Raw genomic sequence first — 16,105 nt, 5'->3', positions numbered from 1 at the left:
CATGCTTTACCAACTAATCCATCCAGGTGCCCTTGATAAACTTATTTTTAAAACTGTTTAAGATTTACAGAATGATTGAGAAGTTAATTCCGATATGGCCCACATCAGTTTCCCTTATTATGAATATATATTAGTCCCTACTACATTTTTACATGCACTTTCCTTCCAGCTAACCTTACATGTTTTATTAATCAACATATAAACTGTATGTGCCAAGCATTTTTTTACAATATTTTATTTATTTATTTAAATGACAGAGAGATCCTGAGAGAGAGCACCAGCAGGGGGAGCGGCAGGCAGAAGGAGAGTGAGAAGTAGGCTCCCCGCTGAGCAAGGAGGCTGGTGCTGGGCTCCATCCCAGAACCCTGGGATCGTGACCTGAGTGGAAGGCAGACACTTAACTGACTGAGCCACCCAGGTACTCCTAGGCCAAGCCTTTTGAACTTACTAATTTTATGTTGATAGTCTTCAAAAGTTGTGGAAAGAATACACAATGGAATTAAAAGATGTAGGGAGCCACATTCTATCTTCCTCCAAAAATCATCTGGATCTTTTTTTTCCAGTCAAAATACCCTACATGTTTTCCTCATAGTCCTCTTAGTAACCATCTTATAAGTTATCACTGATAATAGCATTTTCTAGATGACTGAAGCTCTAAAACCCTTGATATTTCATTTTTTCCTCCTCCTGTTCAGTCACTATGAAATTTTTCTTTAAATTACAGTTCAAATACATCACTTTTAAGTTATTCTTATGGTGATGTCCATAATATCTAAAATGCTAGTTAGGTTTTTTAATTAAATACACACAGAGGTAATGTGTAAGTGCTCAGGCTGCCATAACAAAATACTACAGTCTGGGTGGCAACCGAAATTTCTCACAGTTTTGGAGGCTGAGAAGTTCAAGATCAAGGTGCCCATCAGCTCTCCTCTTGCCTAAGAAGGCTGCCTTTTAGCTGTATTCTCAAGAAATGGAGAAATAGAGGTCTCTAATGTTTCTTCTTCTGAGGGAATCAATCCCATCATGAGGGCCCCACCCTCGTGACCGCATCTAAACCTAAGACCTTCCACAGGCCCTATTTTGAAACACCATCCCATTGGAGGTGAAGGCTTTAACACATGAATTTTAGAGGGACAGGATTCAGTCCACAGGAGGCAGCAATGCCCAACCTCAACACTAGAGAAAGTGCTGCATTAAGAGGAATTGTGAGGCCCGAGCTTAGATTTGTCTTATGGAGGACGAATGCTAGCCTAAAGGGCCACTGGGTGTTTCATCAAGGCAGTGCAGGGGTGAAAATTGTGCTTTAGGAGAGCAAATCTGGTGGTTGCTTATGGGATGAATTTTACTGGAAGAAATCACAAGTAGGAAAAGCATTTGCGGGAGTAATGTAACAATCTCTGAATAAAGACCCACATTATGATGACAGCACCTTAAATGCACCAGACATGAAGCTTTTCCTGATGCTTCTACAAGAGTGGATCTCTTCCTTAAATCTACATTTTTCTTATGTTTAGGGGTTGCTCTTGGAACTCTTAAATTCCGCACTATATTGTGTTTGTTTCTGTACTTAGCCCTTCCACCTGGCAGTTCCTCTGGTAGGTAGCAAAGAGGCGTCAGAGCAATGCAAAACCCAAAGCCAGAAGGCAGCCATCGCCACGATGGGCCTGGATACCCAGACTCCTACCCAGCAGGATACGCTGCAAAAACTTCGTGGACTTGACCACATCGCTTGACGTCCAGGGGGTTTGCTCAGCGCCACCAACGGGATCGGCCACCCCCCACCAAAGGACGCTCTCTGAGCTTTCTGGCTGGCAACTCGCAATGACTGCGCTTATCGGGCTCCAAAAGCTGTGGAGCGGATGAATGAATTGCTCTCAGTTCATTTCCGAACTGTCAGGGAAACACAAGCTACCCCTCCTTCTTCGGGAAGGGACGGCAGCAGACCATGGACTGAGCGCGCCTCCTTTCCTCTAACAGGGCTTGGACTGCTCAATAGGGCCCTCCCCACCTTGGGATTCCACGCATCCTTTTACCAGTAAGGAAAGACATAAGCAATAATATTCAACAGGCCTGGAGTACAGATTACATCAACACGTATGCAAATACAGAACTAAGGGAACGGTTTTGCTGTTTAAGGCCAAGCGCCTACCCTTTAAGAGCACCGGAGTCCCACCCCTGCAAACCCGTCCCCGCCCCCCCCCACCCGCAGCCCGCCCCCCGCCCCCGTTTAACCCCCCCCTCCGCAGCCCGCCTCCCCCGCCCCCCCGCGCAACCACGGCAGCCCGCCCCCCCTCCCTGTCTACCCCCCCCCCCTCCGCCCGCGCAGCCCGCACCCTCCTAGGTTGCCCTGCCCCGGCGTGATGCACTGCTCTCATCCCAGGTTGCCTTGCGCGGCGGGCTCGCTCCCGGTTACGTGCGCGCGGCGGGAGCCGGAACGTGCTCTCGGGTGGTTGCCCCACCCACCTCGGCCTTGTTTGTTCAGCCTCTGGGGTTTGAAGTTCCCGCCAGTTCGCGGCTAGGCAAGAGCGATGCTGTTTCGTCCCCCCTTGGCTTTGAGGAGAGAGGAACGTCCAGAACCGCTGCAGCTTGCTTTCGGCGGTGAACCCCGGCGGCCATGTCCACGGGGTTCTCCTTCGGGACCCGCACGCTGGGCTCCACCACCGTAGCCCCCGGCGGGACCGGCGCAGGCGGCGGTTTCTCCTTCAGGACGGGGCATCTAGGTAACTGCGCTTCTGCGCCTTCCCGCCCTGGTCCTCTCCGTGAGACTCCCGTGGGTGGGCCCGTCCCTCTCCCTTCGCGCTGGGTTCCTTTCTAGTGGGTCTGGGAAAAAGAAAGACAGACTTGCGCAGCGCCAGCCTCATAGTCCTGCCGTTTTGGGCCTGGTCGGGAGGGTGGTCGTAGGGGTTGTGAGGTCCCCAGAATCCACAATGGTTCACCCAGTGTCCCTGTCGAGTGGGGTCTGGCTGGGTGAAAGGGCCTGGGGTTTCACGCTGAGCCCTAGCAGTGCGGCAGTCTGAGGCACAGAACGGAGAACGACATTGTGGGTCATTCTGGGGTTTCAGAAAAAGACAATAGAAAAATTTTAAGGGGGACAATTAGAGTTTTATCGCTGATAATTCAGAATTCATTGCAGGTTATACGGCTTTGGACATTCCACTGCTTTAATCATTTCGTGGTATTCTAAACGAGCTCACCTCTTGGTACCTCATGGAACCCTGTCCTTTTTTGCTGCAGGTTTTTGTTTTAAATACGTGTTGCAGCATTTCTTGGTGGTCATTTTGAACAGTGAGCGTATTAGTATACGTGAGTGTTATGGTGGAATGACTCACATTGTCTTCTAGTTACACTGAAAAATGTAGGTAGCTTATTTATCGTTTTTGTGCAACCTGCTAAACCACCGCTTCAGGCGATGACGAAATACAGTCAGCAGAGGTTTAGAAAGAGACAATAATAGTCAAAGGTCATTTTCATTGTGAGAGATTTAATTTTTAGAACTCCGTCTTTTTAAGGTAAAAGGGGAGGAGTTCATTACATCAAGAAGTGTGCATAGAAAATGTTACAAGGTATCTATCTCCTGAAGCTTGAGGGTTGTCATTGTAGAGTAAAAAGCCAAAAGTTATCTTCCTTATATTAAAAAGGGGAGGTACAGGGGCGCCTGGGTGGCTCAGTGGGTTAAGCCTCTGCCTTCTGCTCAGGTCATGATCCCAGGATCCTGGGGTTGAGCTCCGCATGGAGCTCTCTGCTTACCAAGGGGCATACCCCCTGCTTCTCTGCCTACTTGAGAGCTCTCTCTCTCTCTGTCAAATAATAAATAAAATATTTTAAAAAAATTAAAAAAAACATAATTTACCAAGAAAAATGGGGGAGGTACAGACTACACAGTCAAGGAAAAGTCTGGGAATTTCCCTTAATACCTTCTTTTCTCTCTGCACCCTTAATCAGCAAGGCCTGCTAATTTTAATTACCTAGTTTCCATTTGCTTCACTTCCAGTGCCACCGCCCTGTTGCAAGCTCTTGTCATTCATGGAACAGATATTTATTGAACACAGTTCCATATAATGGACTCTGTTTCAGATGGTGAAATAAATAAGGGTACTGGTTCTTTCTTCCAGGTTTTCAACCAGTAACCCTTCTCCGATTTGGCGAAAACTATTCCTATCATCTCCTACTTAGATTAGTTCAATGGAATCGCAATTGCTGTGTCAAAAATATACTTTTTTAAAAGATTTTATTTATTTATTTATTTGACAGACAGAGATCACCAGTAGGCAGAGAGGCAAGCAGAGAGAGAGGAGGAAGCAGTCTCCCTCCTGAGCAGAGAGCCCGATGCAGGACTCTATCTCAGGACCCTGGGATCATGACCTGAGCCGAAGGCAGAGGCTTTAACCCACTGAGCCACCCAGGCATCCCGATTTGGTCTCTTTAGGTAAATCATTTTAGGGAAGTTACTCTCCAAGCCTCAGTTCCCACATCTGGAGCAGAGATGCTAATGAATAAAGTACTTAACATCATATCTGGCACTTGGTAAGTGCTCCCTAAATGTTACTTTCTAAGTCCACATTAGGGCATGCTGGAGAAGTTAAAACAATATTCCTGACCTGTTGGAGTCAACAGTAACACATTGTGATGAGCCATTGGCAGATGATAGTGGGTTGAGGCAAAACTTGGTCCTGTTTGGGGTAGCTTTTAAATAAATTTCTCTCCTGTAGAGAAATTTCTCTTTTGCTTTCTTGAGTAAGAAGATACCACTTTGATGTATTTCTTCGGTAATGTATTCACATTTAATTATGAAACAGTCCCTTGTGTCTTCAGTTATCTTAAGTTGTCAAGAAATTTTAAATATTTTGTCTAAAAATACATAATTTCAGAAAAAAAAAATTTCATTGTGCATCTTTCTATATTTATGGAATAGCAGTAAAACCAAATGGGATCACTGAATTATTTGGGAGGGAGGACAGCATAACTACCATTTCCTTAATTTGAGGTCTTCAAAATTTGCCAATAACATTTATTAAAATACCTTTTTAGCTCAGTTGATTAAGTGTTCACAGTTTTGTGCTTTGTTGGTAATACCTTAAACCCTGTTTTGCCAACCTTCTGTACTTCACATACCCATGTTCCTAGAGATAATTTTAAAATCAATGATAAACTAAGACACCGGGCCCACTCCATTTTTTTTGAAAGATTTTATTTATTTATTTGACAGAGAGAGTTCACAAGTAGGCAGAGAGGCAGGCACAGAGAGAGAGAGGAGGAAGCAGAATCCCCGCCGAGCAGAGTGCCCGATGCAGGGCTCAATCCCAGGACCCTTTTTTTGACCCCCTACTCAGTGTTGATGACTGGTTTCAAGTTCTGTTCCCCTCACAGTGATTGGCTGTTGTAATACATTGTATAAAATGTGTTTAGTTGAATTTATTAAGGTCCTAATGTTGACAGTAATAACATTTATTAAGTGAAGTTAATTCACCATGCCTAATCTCTCAATATTTTGCAAAAAATCTGTTAAGTGGGCACAGTTATTAACATTTTGCATATGAGGAAACAGAGGATCAAGAAGGCTAAGTTATGTCACACAAGTCCCAGGACATTGGAGAGCTGTCCCTGGAACCCAGCTATAACACTGCTACCTCATTAAATTGCAGTGTCCCAGACATAAGCTTTTTAAAACTGACCTTGACTTCTCTTGGGATTATGTCTGTTTGGAAGGGCAGGCAGGATAGAATAAAGATACCTATATAGGATGAATGGGAGCTCCCATTATGTTATGTGTTATAGTCTCTTTTAACTCTCCTCTACAATTTTTGGAGTGTCAGGTTGTTGAGACATTTTGTTTATTTTAATAATTTGTTCTCCCACTATAGTTAGCAAATATGAGCCCTTGAGTTTTGATAAGAACATTTGAAAGTTGTGAACTTTGTTCACATCACTTGCTATCACCAGCTGTTCTTTTTGAGCTTTCAGAAACTCTGAAGAGAATTTCTGCTTATGAACACATAATCTGGATAGAGGGTAATTTTTACTTTGTATTTTCCTCTTGCCAGGTTATGTTTAGTCCTTTTCCTCTTCTCACCCCTACCCCAGTTCTTGATGCTGTTTTGGTGACAAGAAAAGTAACTGTATCTCCCTGTCCCTGCCTAAATCCACGAATATGGTGATAAAGCAACAGAGAGGTGGCAAAGATCACTTAAAAGAACTTTTCTGAGTATGTTTTATTTTTCTTTATTTAGTAGTTGGGAAAGAACAAATGTATTTAGAAATATGGACTATACGTGAGTCATTCAAGAGGAAAATGATCTACATTCATAGGACTTCTCTGTGGCCATTTTAAAATACGCTGTCAATAAAACTTAGAGAAGGAGAATATGTGATACTGTTTATGATTTCCTTGGGATCTGAAATCTTTTGAATGTGACTTATTTTTTAAAGAGAACAGGAGACTATTTGAATTGGGTTGGTTAAAAATCAATTGTTAGTTCTTTTTGTATTCTATAGCAATATATTGAATATGTGAAAAGAAAGAAAGTGTTTAACCTTGAAGAGTTAATTTTTATTTTTCTTTAGGAAATACTGGCTCCAGTAGACTTTATTTTGTGTTCTTTATAAATAAGAAACCCTTCAGTGGGGCTCAATTTTGGAACTCTTGGAAGCACTGCAACTCCTGCCACGACATCTGCTCCTTCAGGTGGTTTTGGAACCGGGCTCTTTGGAACAAAACCTACCACTGGGTTCACTCTGGGAGGAACAAATACAGGTAAGGAGGATTGTCACATTTCAGGGAGTAGCTATGGGATATTCTTTTTAAGGTTCCGGTTTATATCTCTGCCCTTTATAGGGATTGTCATTGGTGTCAGACCTAAAAAATGGTAAATATTAAGATGGAAAGATATATAGGGATGTTGACTTAAGGGCCAGTGGTAGGCCTAACATTGGTTATGATCTATTCTAGTGTAAATGAAAACACCCATTTAAGGGTTCTTGGATGGCTCAGTTGGTTAAGGGTCTAACTCTTGATTTCCACTCGGGTCATGATCTCATGCTTGCAGAATGAGACCTTCTTTGGGCTTTAAGCTCCTTGGGGAGTCTGCTTGAGATTCTCGCTCTATTTCCCTATCCTCCTGTTGCATACTGCACCCCCCTCCCCCAAGCTCTTTCTCAAAAATAAATAAATCTTCAAAAAAGAAGAGAAACAAATTTGAAGAAATGTGATTTTTTAAAGAAAGATTTTATTTATTCATCAGAGAGAGTGAGAATAAGCAGGGGGAGCAGGTGGCAGAGGGAGAGGCAGGCTCCTCACCGAGCAAGGAGCCCATTGCAGAACTTGATCCCAGGACCCTGGGATCATGATCTGAGCTGAAGGCAACCGCTTAAACAACTGAGCCAAGCAGGCATCCCAAGATTTCTTTTCAAAATAACTTATTTTTTGGTATATTTGACACAAAGAAGATATACCTCTTTAAATATAAAGAATTAATTTAATTTTTACAAGAGAGTATATAATGCAGTGTTTCACCTTAGTGAAGATAAATCAAGTTTACCAATTTGGACGTTTTTAATTTGCAAATATGGGGCAGTCAGCATCCTTTCTTGCTATAACATTATAATTTACCTTCCTAAGAGACGTTTTAAGTTTTTATATTATTAAAAGAGTTGTTTCGATGGGAAAAGGGCAAGAAGTCAAGGTTTCTGGTAGCCATTTCGGTAATAAAAATCTGTTTTTTAATACTTAAAGATATTTGGTTATTAAAAATATGTGTCAGTAATGCTGCCATTTCAAAAGCTTATTTCTTTATTTACTCTTTATTCTGTACCCGCAGGGCCTCTTGGTCTCTGTTACCACTTTATGCATTGACATTCCGGCTTTGATTGCAACTTTTCACAGCCACACATAGAAAATGTAAGAACTGCAGGAATGCGGGAGCCTCCAGTGAGCTCCTTGAAACGACTTTGTGTGGCAGTGTTGGCTTAGAGTAGCTTTCTTTCTCCTTGCCTAATGTTGTTATAAGCAGCAGTTGTTTGCATTTATAAATCTTATTCCCTATATAATTATATATAGCCGGTAATATGAAAACCAGTGCTCTAGGAAGAACGTTTCTATTAGCGGTCATGGTAGAAGATACTGGTTGTTGTAGTATCATATCCTGAGGATGACTCTAAGTCTTGCCCTTGTAATAACCCCCCCAAAATGTCATCTGCCATTAATGATTAAGTTTTATTTCTCTTTTTGTCCCCAGGAATAGCAACAAGTATAACTACAGCATTAACTCTGGGTAAGAATTTTTTGAGGAAAGATCCCAGATCTGTGGTTTTCTTCTCTTCTCTTTCTTATTATTTCACAGAGCTGGGGTATAGAAGGAAGCATGTAAAGAACCTAATAGATCACAGACACTGACTCATTATACAGCCTTTCAGTACTGGAGTTTTTAAAAAAGTCAATGACTGTTTAATTCAGGAAAAAAAACTTTAAATACAGCAATGGTTTTTTTCCTCTGGTTGTTTATTTTACATTGTATTTTTATAGTCATTTGAACCCTTTTAGTGGAAAAAAAAAAAAGCAACAAACTCTAGACCAGAAGTCTTAGAATTAAGCTTTGTTGTAATTCCAAATCATTTTGAGGTCTTAGGTAGTCATGTAGTATCTGGCAGCTTTTGGTTATCTGTAAAACAAGGGTAGGACTGAAAAGTTTTTGTATTTCTTTTCAGCTCAAAAATGCCATGGTTCTCTGTAGCGATACGCCAAAGGGAATGTGAGTAAGTAGGATGACAGTTAATAATGTCAAAGGAGGGAGAAGGGGTGTGGGGTTATGGACATTGGGGAGGGTATGTGCTTTGGTCAGTGCTGTGAAGTGTGTAAACCTGGAGATTCACAGACCTGTACCCCTGGGGATAAAAATATATGTTTATAAAAAGTAAAAAAATAAAAAAATAATAATGTCAAAGGAAATGAATGAATCAAAGGACAGTGAGGAAACTCAGTCAAAGTTAAATTTATTAATTAACATTTGAAGTAAACCAAAGATTGGTGGACTTTGTTCATTTGGATGCTACTCACCTGTGACCAGCAGAAAGTGTAACCCATTTGTTCACTACCAGAGTTTTGGACAGGATTGGCTTCGGGGCAAGCAGTCGGATTCTCTTGTTTTCTGAGATTTTAGAACCCATACAGGATTGTAGAGCACTGTACCCTGGCAGGAATTTCTGGTTGTGGTAAGGGCAATCCAGAAGTCTAATTTCTGGAAGCTGCTTCTCTCAGTGCCTTTAGGGAAAGCCAAAATGCAGGTCATTATGTATTTCCTCATTTAATAGTTTTGAGCAGCTACTACTTCCTAACTCTGTGGCCTTGGGTATACATAATGCTTTGAACATTTAGTATTAGCTGTTGGTGTGGTGATGATACTGGTGGTGCAGGTGATACTAATGTTGTCAAGAGCATGAGCATGAGTAAGGCATTCAGTGGGTGATGAGGTGAAGGTGACTGGCAGGTATAGTAACATGTTCTTGTATGACCTGATAAGTGCTCTAACATGTATGAAAGGCACCAAGAGAAGTAGAGGAAGATAAGAGTAGAAGTTTATTTTGGGGGCAGGAAACATCATTCCTGATGGAGACGTGCAACTGCCCAGTCATAAGGGGATTCAGGGAAGTAGGAAAAGTGTTTGGTTAGAATTTAGGTTTCAGAAGTGGGAATGGTAGGGAGAGAGGGGGTGTGAAGAGCAGATTGGAAGTAGATAGAAAAAGTGGTTGTGTGCCACGCCTTTTGACTCTAGGGTAGAGTTAGTATAGAGGTAATAAGAGCCTTCAGTCAGAGAGAATCACCAGGGTATTATTTTTTGTTGGTGTTCTCGCTTCTTCTTTTTTAAAGTGACTGAAATAATTCCAAGAATAGATTAAAGTTTAGAGGGACAGAAACAAATTAAGAGGTTATAATTGTTCTTGAGAAGAAGATGACATGAGCTAAGTGTTTTGAGGATGCTTTAATCCAGAGCTATTTCTGCAGTAGAATCAGCAGGATTCGTGGCTAGTAGAATGCAGGAGAGAGAAGGGATGTCAGGGGTAATTATGGTTTCTGGCTTGAGCAACTGCGTGGACCACGGCAGGGGGTTTAGGAAACGTTTTGTGTAGGGAGGCGTAGAGGTGGAAAGTTAAGGGACATCCCGGTAGAGCTAACCAGTGGAGACTCTGGTAGGTGTAGACTTAGGCCCGTGTTGCCCTAGCTGAGATCCTGTAGTTGGGAAGTATGGGAGCAGGCCTGGAGCCATAGGCAGTATCATTTAAGAACTGAACAGAGGAAGGAGATGGACAAAAGCAGACTGGAAGGAGTAGCCAGAGTTGACAGAAGTAAAGGAAGAGGAAACCGTAGAGAATGGTGGTTTAAATAGCATTGGAGGGGAGGAATATTTTTCTGTTGAGTATAGAGCAAAGGAAGGGTAAGTGCTGTTTTAGGTAAATCCAGGGGTAGAACTGAAATTGGATTTCAATATGACCACATTGATGGGACTTTTTCTTGCTTTTCCTAAGATCATAGCATCCTCTTTTAATTATTCATCATGATTTGGCTCCAACTTCTATATTTTCCTTTTTCATTCCTACCCACGTATCCTTCTGGCTACAAAAGTAGGGTCACGAACTTTTAGGGATCCTGATTGAAACCGATGTAATACATATACAGTCCTGGTAAAATAGGATTTGTTTGTTTGTTTGACTCAGAAACGCCAGCTACTACATCTGCATCTACAACAGGTTTCAGTTTAGGATTCAGTAAACCTGCCGCATCTGCCACACCATTTATCTCCCTATTACTTCTACCTCAGCTCGTGGTCTTACTCTTTCGTCTGCTCTGACGTCAACTCCAGCAGGTGAGGCAGAATGGAAAAGTCACGTTTTGTGGTTGAATTTTATTTTGTTTTTGGCTAGTGAATGTAGGTATCCACCTTATTCAAGATAACTTGAAAAGTTTTTTGCTTCTCAGTATTGACTGACTATATAAAGAAACAAAGAAGGGCCTGTTTAAGGAGCCTATAAACTATACTAGAGAAATTTATCAAGAAATGGTAGTTGTAGAGTCTTGGATCATTTGGTATCTAAGTTCGTTGCAAAACAACTTGACCTTTCAAGCTATGGTTTTAAGAATGGCTTTCCATTACAGGCATCAGCAAAGGGTATTAGTGTGCTTCGAAGAAAAGGTTTTAGAACACAAGTATTAAATTTATTCTAGTCAAGCAAAATACTAAAGTATCAATTCAATTGGCAGAGAATACTTCATATTTTCCATCTTGGATTGATTTTTCATTTCTTTCTTATTTTGAAATTAGCTTCATGTTAAGGATTCTGTCGATGTTTTGAGTATTAAGATATACTATAAATATATTTATATATAAATATAAATGAATGAATAATAGAGGAGACATGATACTATAAATAATGTAATATAATACCATGTAGGAGTGAGAAGAGCTTTCCTCTGATTTGAAAACATTGTATAATTATCTCACATAGCAATATAATATCAAGAATTTCTCTTTAACAATTTATGTGTTAGGAAAAACATATTTTTTGGCTTTGAAACATGTTAAAATCATAGCATTCCCAGTAATACATAGGTTCATGTATAATGGCTATTTAATATCAGAAGTTTACTCAACACCTCGTACGTGTCTAATACTTGGTCGTGTGGGAGAGATGAAGGAGAATGACCTAGTGTTTTCTATTAAACAGCTCTTTCATGTCCTCCGTTTAGGTACTAAATTTAGTGAAGAAACTCTGGGTCAGTGGAAGGGGAAAAAAGGAGTTGGTGAAGATAAACTGTAAAAATTGGTAGCATTCAGGTTTGCATTATCTTTCAGATACTTGTCTTTGTCACTGTAGTCTCACCTTGTAGGTATTCAAAATATCTCCTAATAACTGAATCACTGGATGACTGTAACATACATTTCTTTGTAGGATAAGTGTTTAAACATCTCTCCTAAAGAGTCCTATGAGAGCAAAACACAAAAATAACAGAAAGGGGAGGTGGAGGATTGTTTTTGTGTCTTTCTAATGAGTTTATAGGCCTGCTACAATTTTTCCTGGGCTCTAGACACACGTCAGTGCTTGATTTATGGTTGTGCTAACTAAACATACCCCTGTATTTTTTTTTTTAATGGACATTCATTTAGCTATATTTTTTTTCACACATTGTTAGTATTTAAATCCACTCTTCATATATCCCCTGCTTTTATTCAGTACCTCTACTGTTTCCTCTGTTTAAAGTAAATAGCATCTGTCCAAAAAGAACCACAGTTATGTGAGCTTGGTAATGCATGGACTTAGATGATTTAACAATGCGTGGTCTTTAAAATTTTGCTAGTTGTTTTACAAGCATACCTTCATGACTTAAGATTAACTGTAGTTTAGCCCCTTCAATTCCTTTTGTCAGTGAGGTAGGATTTAAATAAATGAAGTCTATTTCTTTCATTAAATTTTTTTTTAAAAAGCTTGGGAGTATGAAATTTGATGTTTGAACTGTAAGGCTTCTAACTCTCAGTTCTTTAGATTTCATGAATAATGAAACTATTTGCTTTATAAGATTTATAAGATTTGCTGAAATCTTATAAATCATTACCGTATTATTTTATTATTATTATTATTATTATTATTATTAATTTATTTATCTGTTACCAGCTTTCCTGAGGTATAATTGAGAAGTAAAAGTGTAAGATATTTAAAGTGTAGAGCATAGTGATTTCATATATACATGCACATTGTAAATGCCCATCAAGTTAATTAACACATCTAATACTTGATAATTTAAAAAGTATCCAATTACAAAGCATGACTAGAGGACAAGAAGTATTTACCTGGAAATATACAAACTAAAACTGCTTTTTCAGGAGGATTTAAAAAAAACAAGTAGTATGTTCACATTTTTTGAATTAACAGATAAACTCTGACCTTTTTAGTAAAGAAAAATTAATAGACCCATAAATACAGAGAACTGATGGTTGCCCGAAAGGGTAGGGAGGACAGGCAAAATGGCTGACGGGGAGTTGGTACAACCTTCCAGTTATGGAATCAGTCACAGGGATGGATATAATCCGTGGTATTGTAATTAGGTTGTATGGTGACAGATAGGGTAGTGACACTTGTGGCGAACATAGCATGTATAGAGTTTTCAAGTCACTGTTGTACACTAATGTGACATTGTGTGTCTACACTTTAAAAAATTACCTAAAACGTAAAGAAGTTAAAATTATATTATCCAGACTACATACACCATTAAATCCCAGCTTTAGACTTATTCCATGTTATTTGCTTAAAGCAATTTTGAAGAAAAATGGGATCCAGCTTGAAAGCATTTGAGAATTTTGTCCATTGAGGGAAAATCATTGTAAAGACTTTGTAAATTATATTTGGTTTGTTTGTAGGACTTGGACAGAATGCTTTAGGCTTGACTTTGGGAACCACAGCAGCTACTTCAACTGCAGGCAATGAAGGTCTTGGTGGTATAGATTTTCGTACCTCATCAGATAAAAAGAGTAAGTAATGTTCTGTTCTAACAGTAAGTTAAATTTCTATGTCAGTAAGATTTTTAGTTACATGTTCAGTAGTAAAGTTTTTACTTTTACATTTACTTTATATCTCACAAATTTTTTGTGTATTATGTGTTTAAGATTTTATTTTCATAGAAAACTGAGTTTTGTTTATGCATACGGTTATGTAGCTATCAGTGTGTGTATGAATATATGTTCTTAAGTTCGGATCATGAACACATGTATGGTATATAAGTTGATACTTGAACACATGCTTTGAACTGGTTAGGTCCACTTATATGTGAATTTTTTCCAGTAAAAGTGGAGTCCTGTAAATGTGTTTTCCTTACGATTTTCTTAATATTTTCTTTTCTCTATCTTACTTTATTGTAAGACTGCAGTATGTAGTTCATATCACATACAAAGTGTGCGTGAATAGACTTTATATTGTCAGTAAACATTCTGGTCAGCAGGAAGCTATTAGTAAAGATTTTGAGGAGTCAAATTATGTGTAGATTTTCAACTGCCTGGGTGTTTAGGACCCTTAATCCCTGCATTGTTCAAAGGTCAACTGTATTGCTTTGTAACCTGTTCTTTCTCATATGTTATATCACCAGTATTTGTCAGTTCATTAATTCTTTAGGAGTGTTTTATTGCTGCTTAAGTCAGCTTTATGAATCGATACATCATTAATCAGCCGTCCTTCCATTATTAGTGTTTGTATTCAGTTCGTATATTCTAGGAAGTATCAACATATTGAGCATCTTTATGGGGAGAGGCAATGTGGCATTGTAGCTTAAGGGGATAGACTTGAGCTGAAATCTGGCTTCAGATCCCCTCCACTGTTGATAAGCTCTGCGACCTTGTTCAAGTTATTTATCCCTCTGTGTTTAGTTTCTTTATCTGTAAAGTGGGGGAAAAGAACAGTAACTACTTGACATTGTTGGTCCAAGGATTACAGTTTATAAGACTTCAGTAGAGCCAGGCACATAATAAATGCTCTCTATGTGTTTGTTTTTCTTATAAATTTTCATTTATATTTTTTTATTATTTTTTAAAGACAACCTAGAAACTGAATCACTGGCTTAAAGAGAGGGGAGAGTTTTGGAGACTCTTGGTAAATATTGTAAAATTACTTTCTAGAAAGAGTTTACCAATTGATTACCCACCAGCCAGTATGAAAATGCCGTTCTTCCTGTGCTCTTGCAATGCTGAATATTCTTGTTAAAAAATTACCAATCCAGATTCATTTTGAAAGATGTTTTAGTTTTGTTGATTCCCTGTGCATGATTTTTTGTTTTGTCGATTCCCTGTGCATGATTTTTGTTTTGTCTTGCATTGCCTCATCTGCCTCTGATGAAAGCATGTTTCATGTATTGCATTGAATCCTCTGAAGAACTTAGAGTGAGTAACAGATGAAGGAGTCCATATATCTGTGTAGGAATTTTTTATTTGGATGTGGTTTTTATTATGTAGACGATTCTAGGTGACGTACTGTTTTAAAAGCTGGCTATCCTAAAATCCTTTTAAACTTAGAAAATTTAGGATAACTTTGAATGAAATTTGATTTTTATTTTATTTTACTTTTTTTTTTAATTTTATTTGACAGAGAAGAAGAGACAGCTAGAGAGGGAATACAAGTGGGGAGTGCGAGAGGGAGAAGCAGGCTTCCTACTGAGCCAGGAGCCTGATGCAGGGCTTGATCCCAGGACCCTGGATCATGACCTGAGCTGAAGGCAGATGCTTAACAACTGAGCCACTCAGGCGCCCCGAAAATTGATTTTTAAACATAGGGGTCTGTCTCTTGTTTTTACTTAGTTTTCTTTGTAGCCGCATCAAAATTAGAAGGAATTATCTTAGATATTTTAGCAGCTTATTTTTTAATCAGCTGAAGCAATCTGGTACCCTTGAACTACTTTGATTTTAATTATGAAACTGGTTCTCTCTTTATTGTAATTGCTTTTAGGCTCCACGTGAAAGACTTGATTGAGGCAAAGGAGTAAGAGAAATATAAGGAGTTAATCTCCCTTCGTGCCCTCCCCCCCATGCCACTCCACCTTCCCCCATTGTCTTCCTCTTGCGTTGTGCCTCAGATTTGAACCAAAGGAGTATGTAGAATAAGTGCACATGACCTGATATAGCACATCCAGTTCCTTTTAACCTGCTATACGTGTCCAGGGGTTGTTTATTAATCTAAAGGATTTCTCTGTTTCCCTAGCAGCTGCATCAGTTAGCCTGGACCTGCTGTATTGGGTTTGATAGATGAAGCGGGGTAGGAAGCAGTGGTCTATAAGTGGGGGCAGCATGGAGTAAGATCTAGAGACAAGGATGATCTTTACTCTTTTGAAGAACTGCTGGAAAACCGGCGAGCTGCAGCATGGGAAGATCAGATTCCAGATGTCATAAAGGGAAGGGCCGTGTATGTCATCTTAAAGAGTTTTGTAATTAGACGGAGGACAGTTGAGACCCACTAGGGTTTTGATGTGAATAATATGACATGAGATACGTGATTGAAGAAGAGCATTCTGGCAGCCATGTGGAAGATAATGTGCAGGAGGGCAGGAACAGAGGTGGAGTGCTGACAGTGAGCTTTGACAGCA

At 39.7% G+C, this 16,105-nt stretch overlaps 1 protein-coding gene across 19 annotated transcripts in view; it reads left to right on the top strand.

Annotated features, from left to right (window-relative positions):
* The first annotated feature begins 2,383 nt into the window (after positions 1-2,383).
* LOC309857599 (uncharacterized protein) overlaps positions 2,384-16,105 on the top strand; it is a 96,811-nt gene continuing 83,089 nt past the window's right edge. For 4 of the 19 annotated variants that reach the window (XM_082750330.1, XM_082750334.1, XM_082750318.1 and 1 more), the window contains exons 1-5: positions 2,392-2,720; positions 6,562-6,751; positions 8,232-8,267; positions 8,701-8,748; positions 13,401-13,511. In XM_082750330.1, coding sequence (XP_082606456.1) covers positions 2,615-2,720; positions 6,562-6,751; positions 8,232-8,267; positions 8,701-8,748; positions 13,401-13,467 — 447 coding nt within the window. In that variant the 5' untranslated portion in view covers positions 2,392-2,614 and the 3' untranslated portion in view covers positions 13,468-13,511. Of the gene's footprint in view, positions 2,721-6,561; positions 6,752-8,231; positions 8,268-8,700; positions 8,749-10,704; positions 10,854-13,400; positions 13,512-14,565; positions 14,623-16,105 lie in introns of all 19 variants that reach the window. The other 15 variants (XM_082750319.1, XM_082750321.1, XM_082750322.1 and 12 more) reach the window with 10 other exon arrangements.

The sequence above is a fragment of the Mustela nivalis genome, assembly GCF_964662115.1.
Source record: "Mustela nivalis genome assembly, contig: HAP1_SCAFFOLD_934, whole genome shotgun sequence".
Taxonomy (NCBI): domain Eukaryota; kingdom Metazoa; phylum Chordata; class Mammalia; order Carnivora; family Mustelidae; genus Mustela; species Mustela nivalis.
This window is presented reverse-complemented; position numbering and strand designations above follow the sequence as displayed.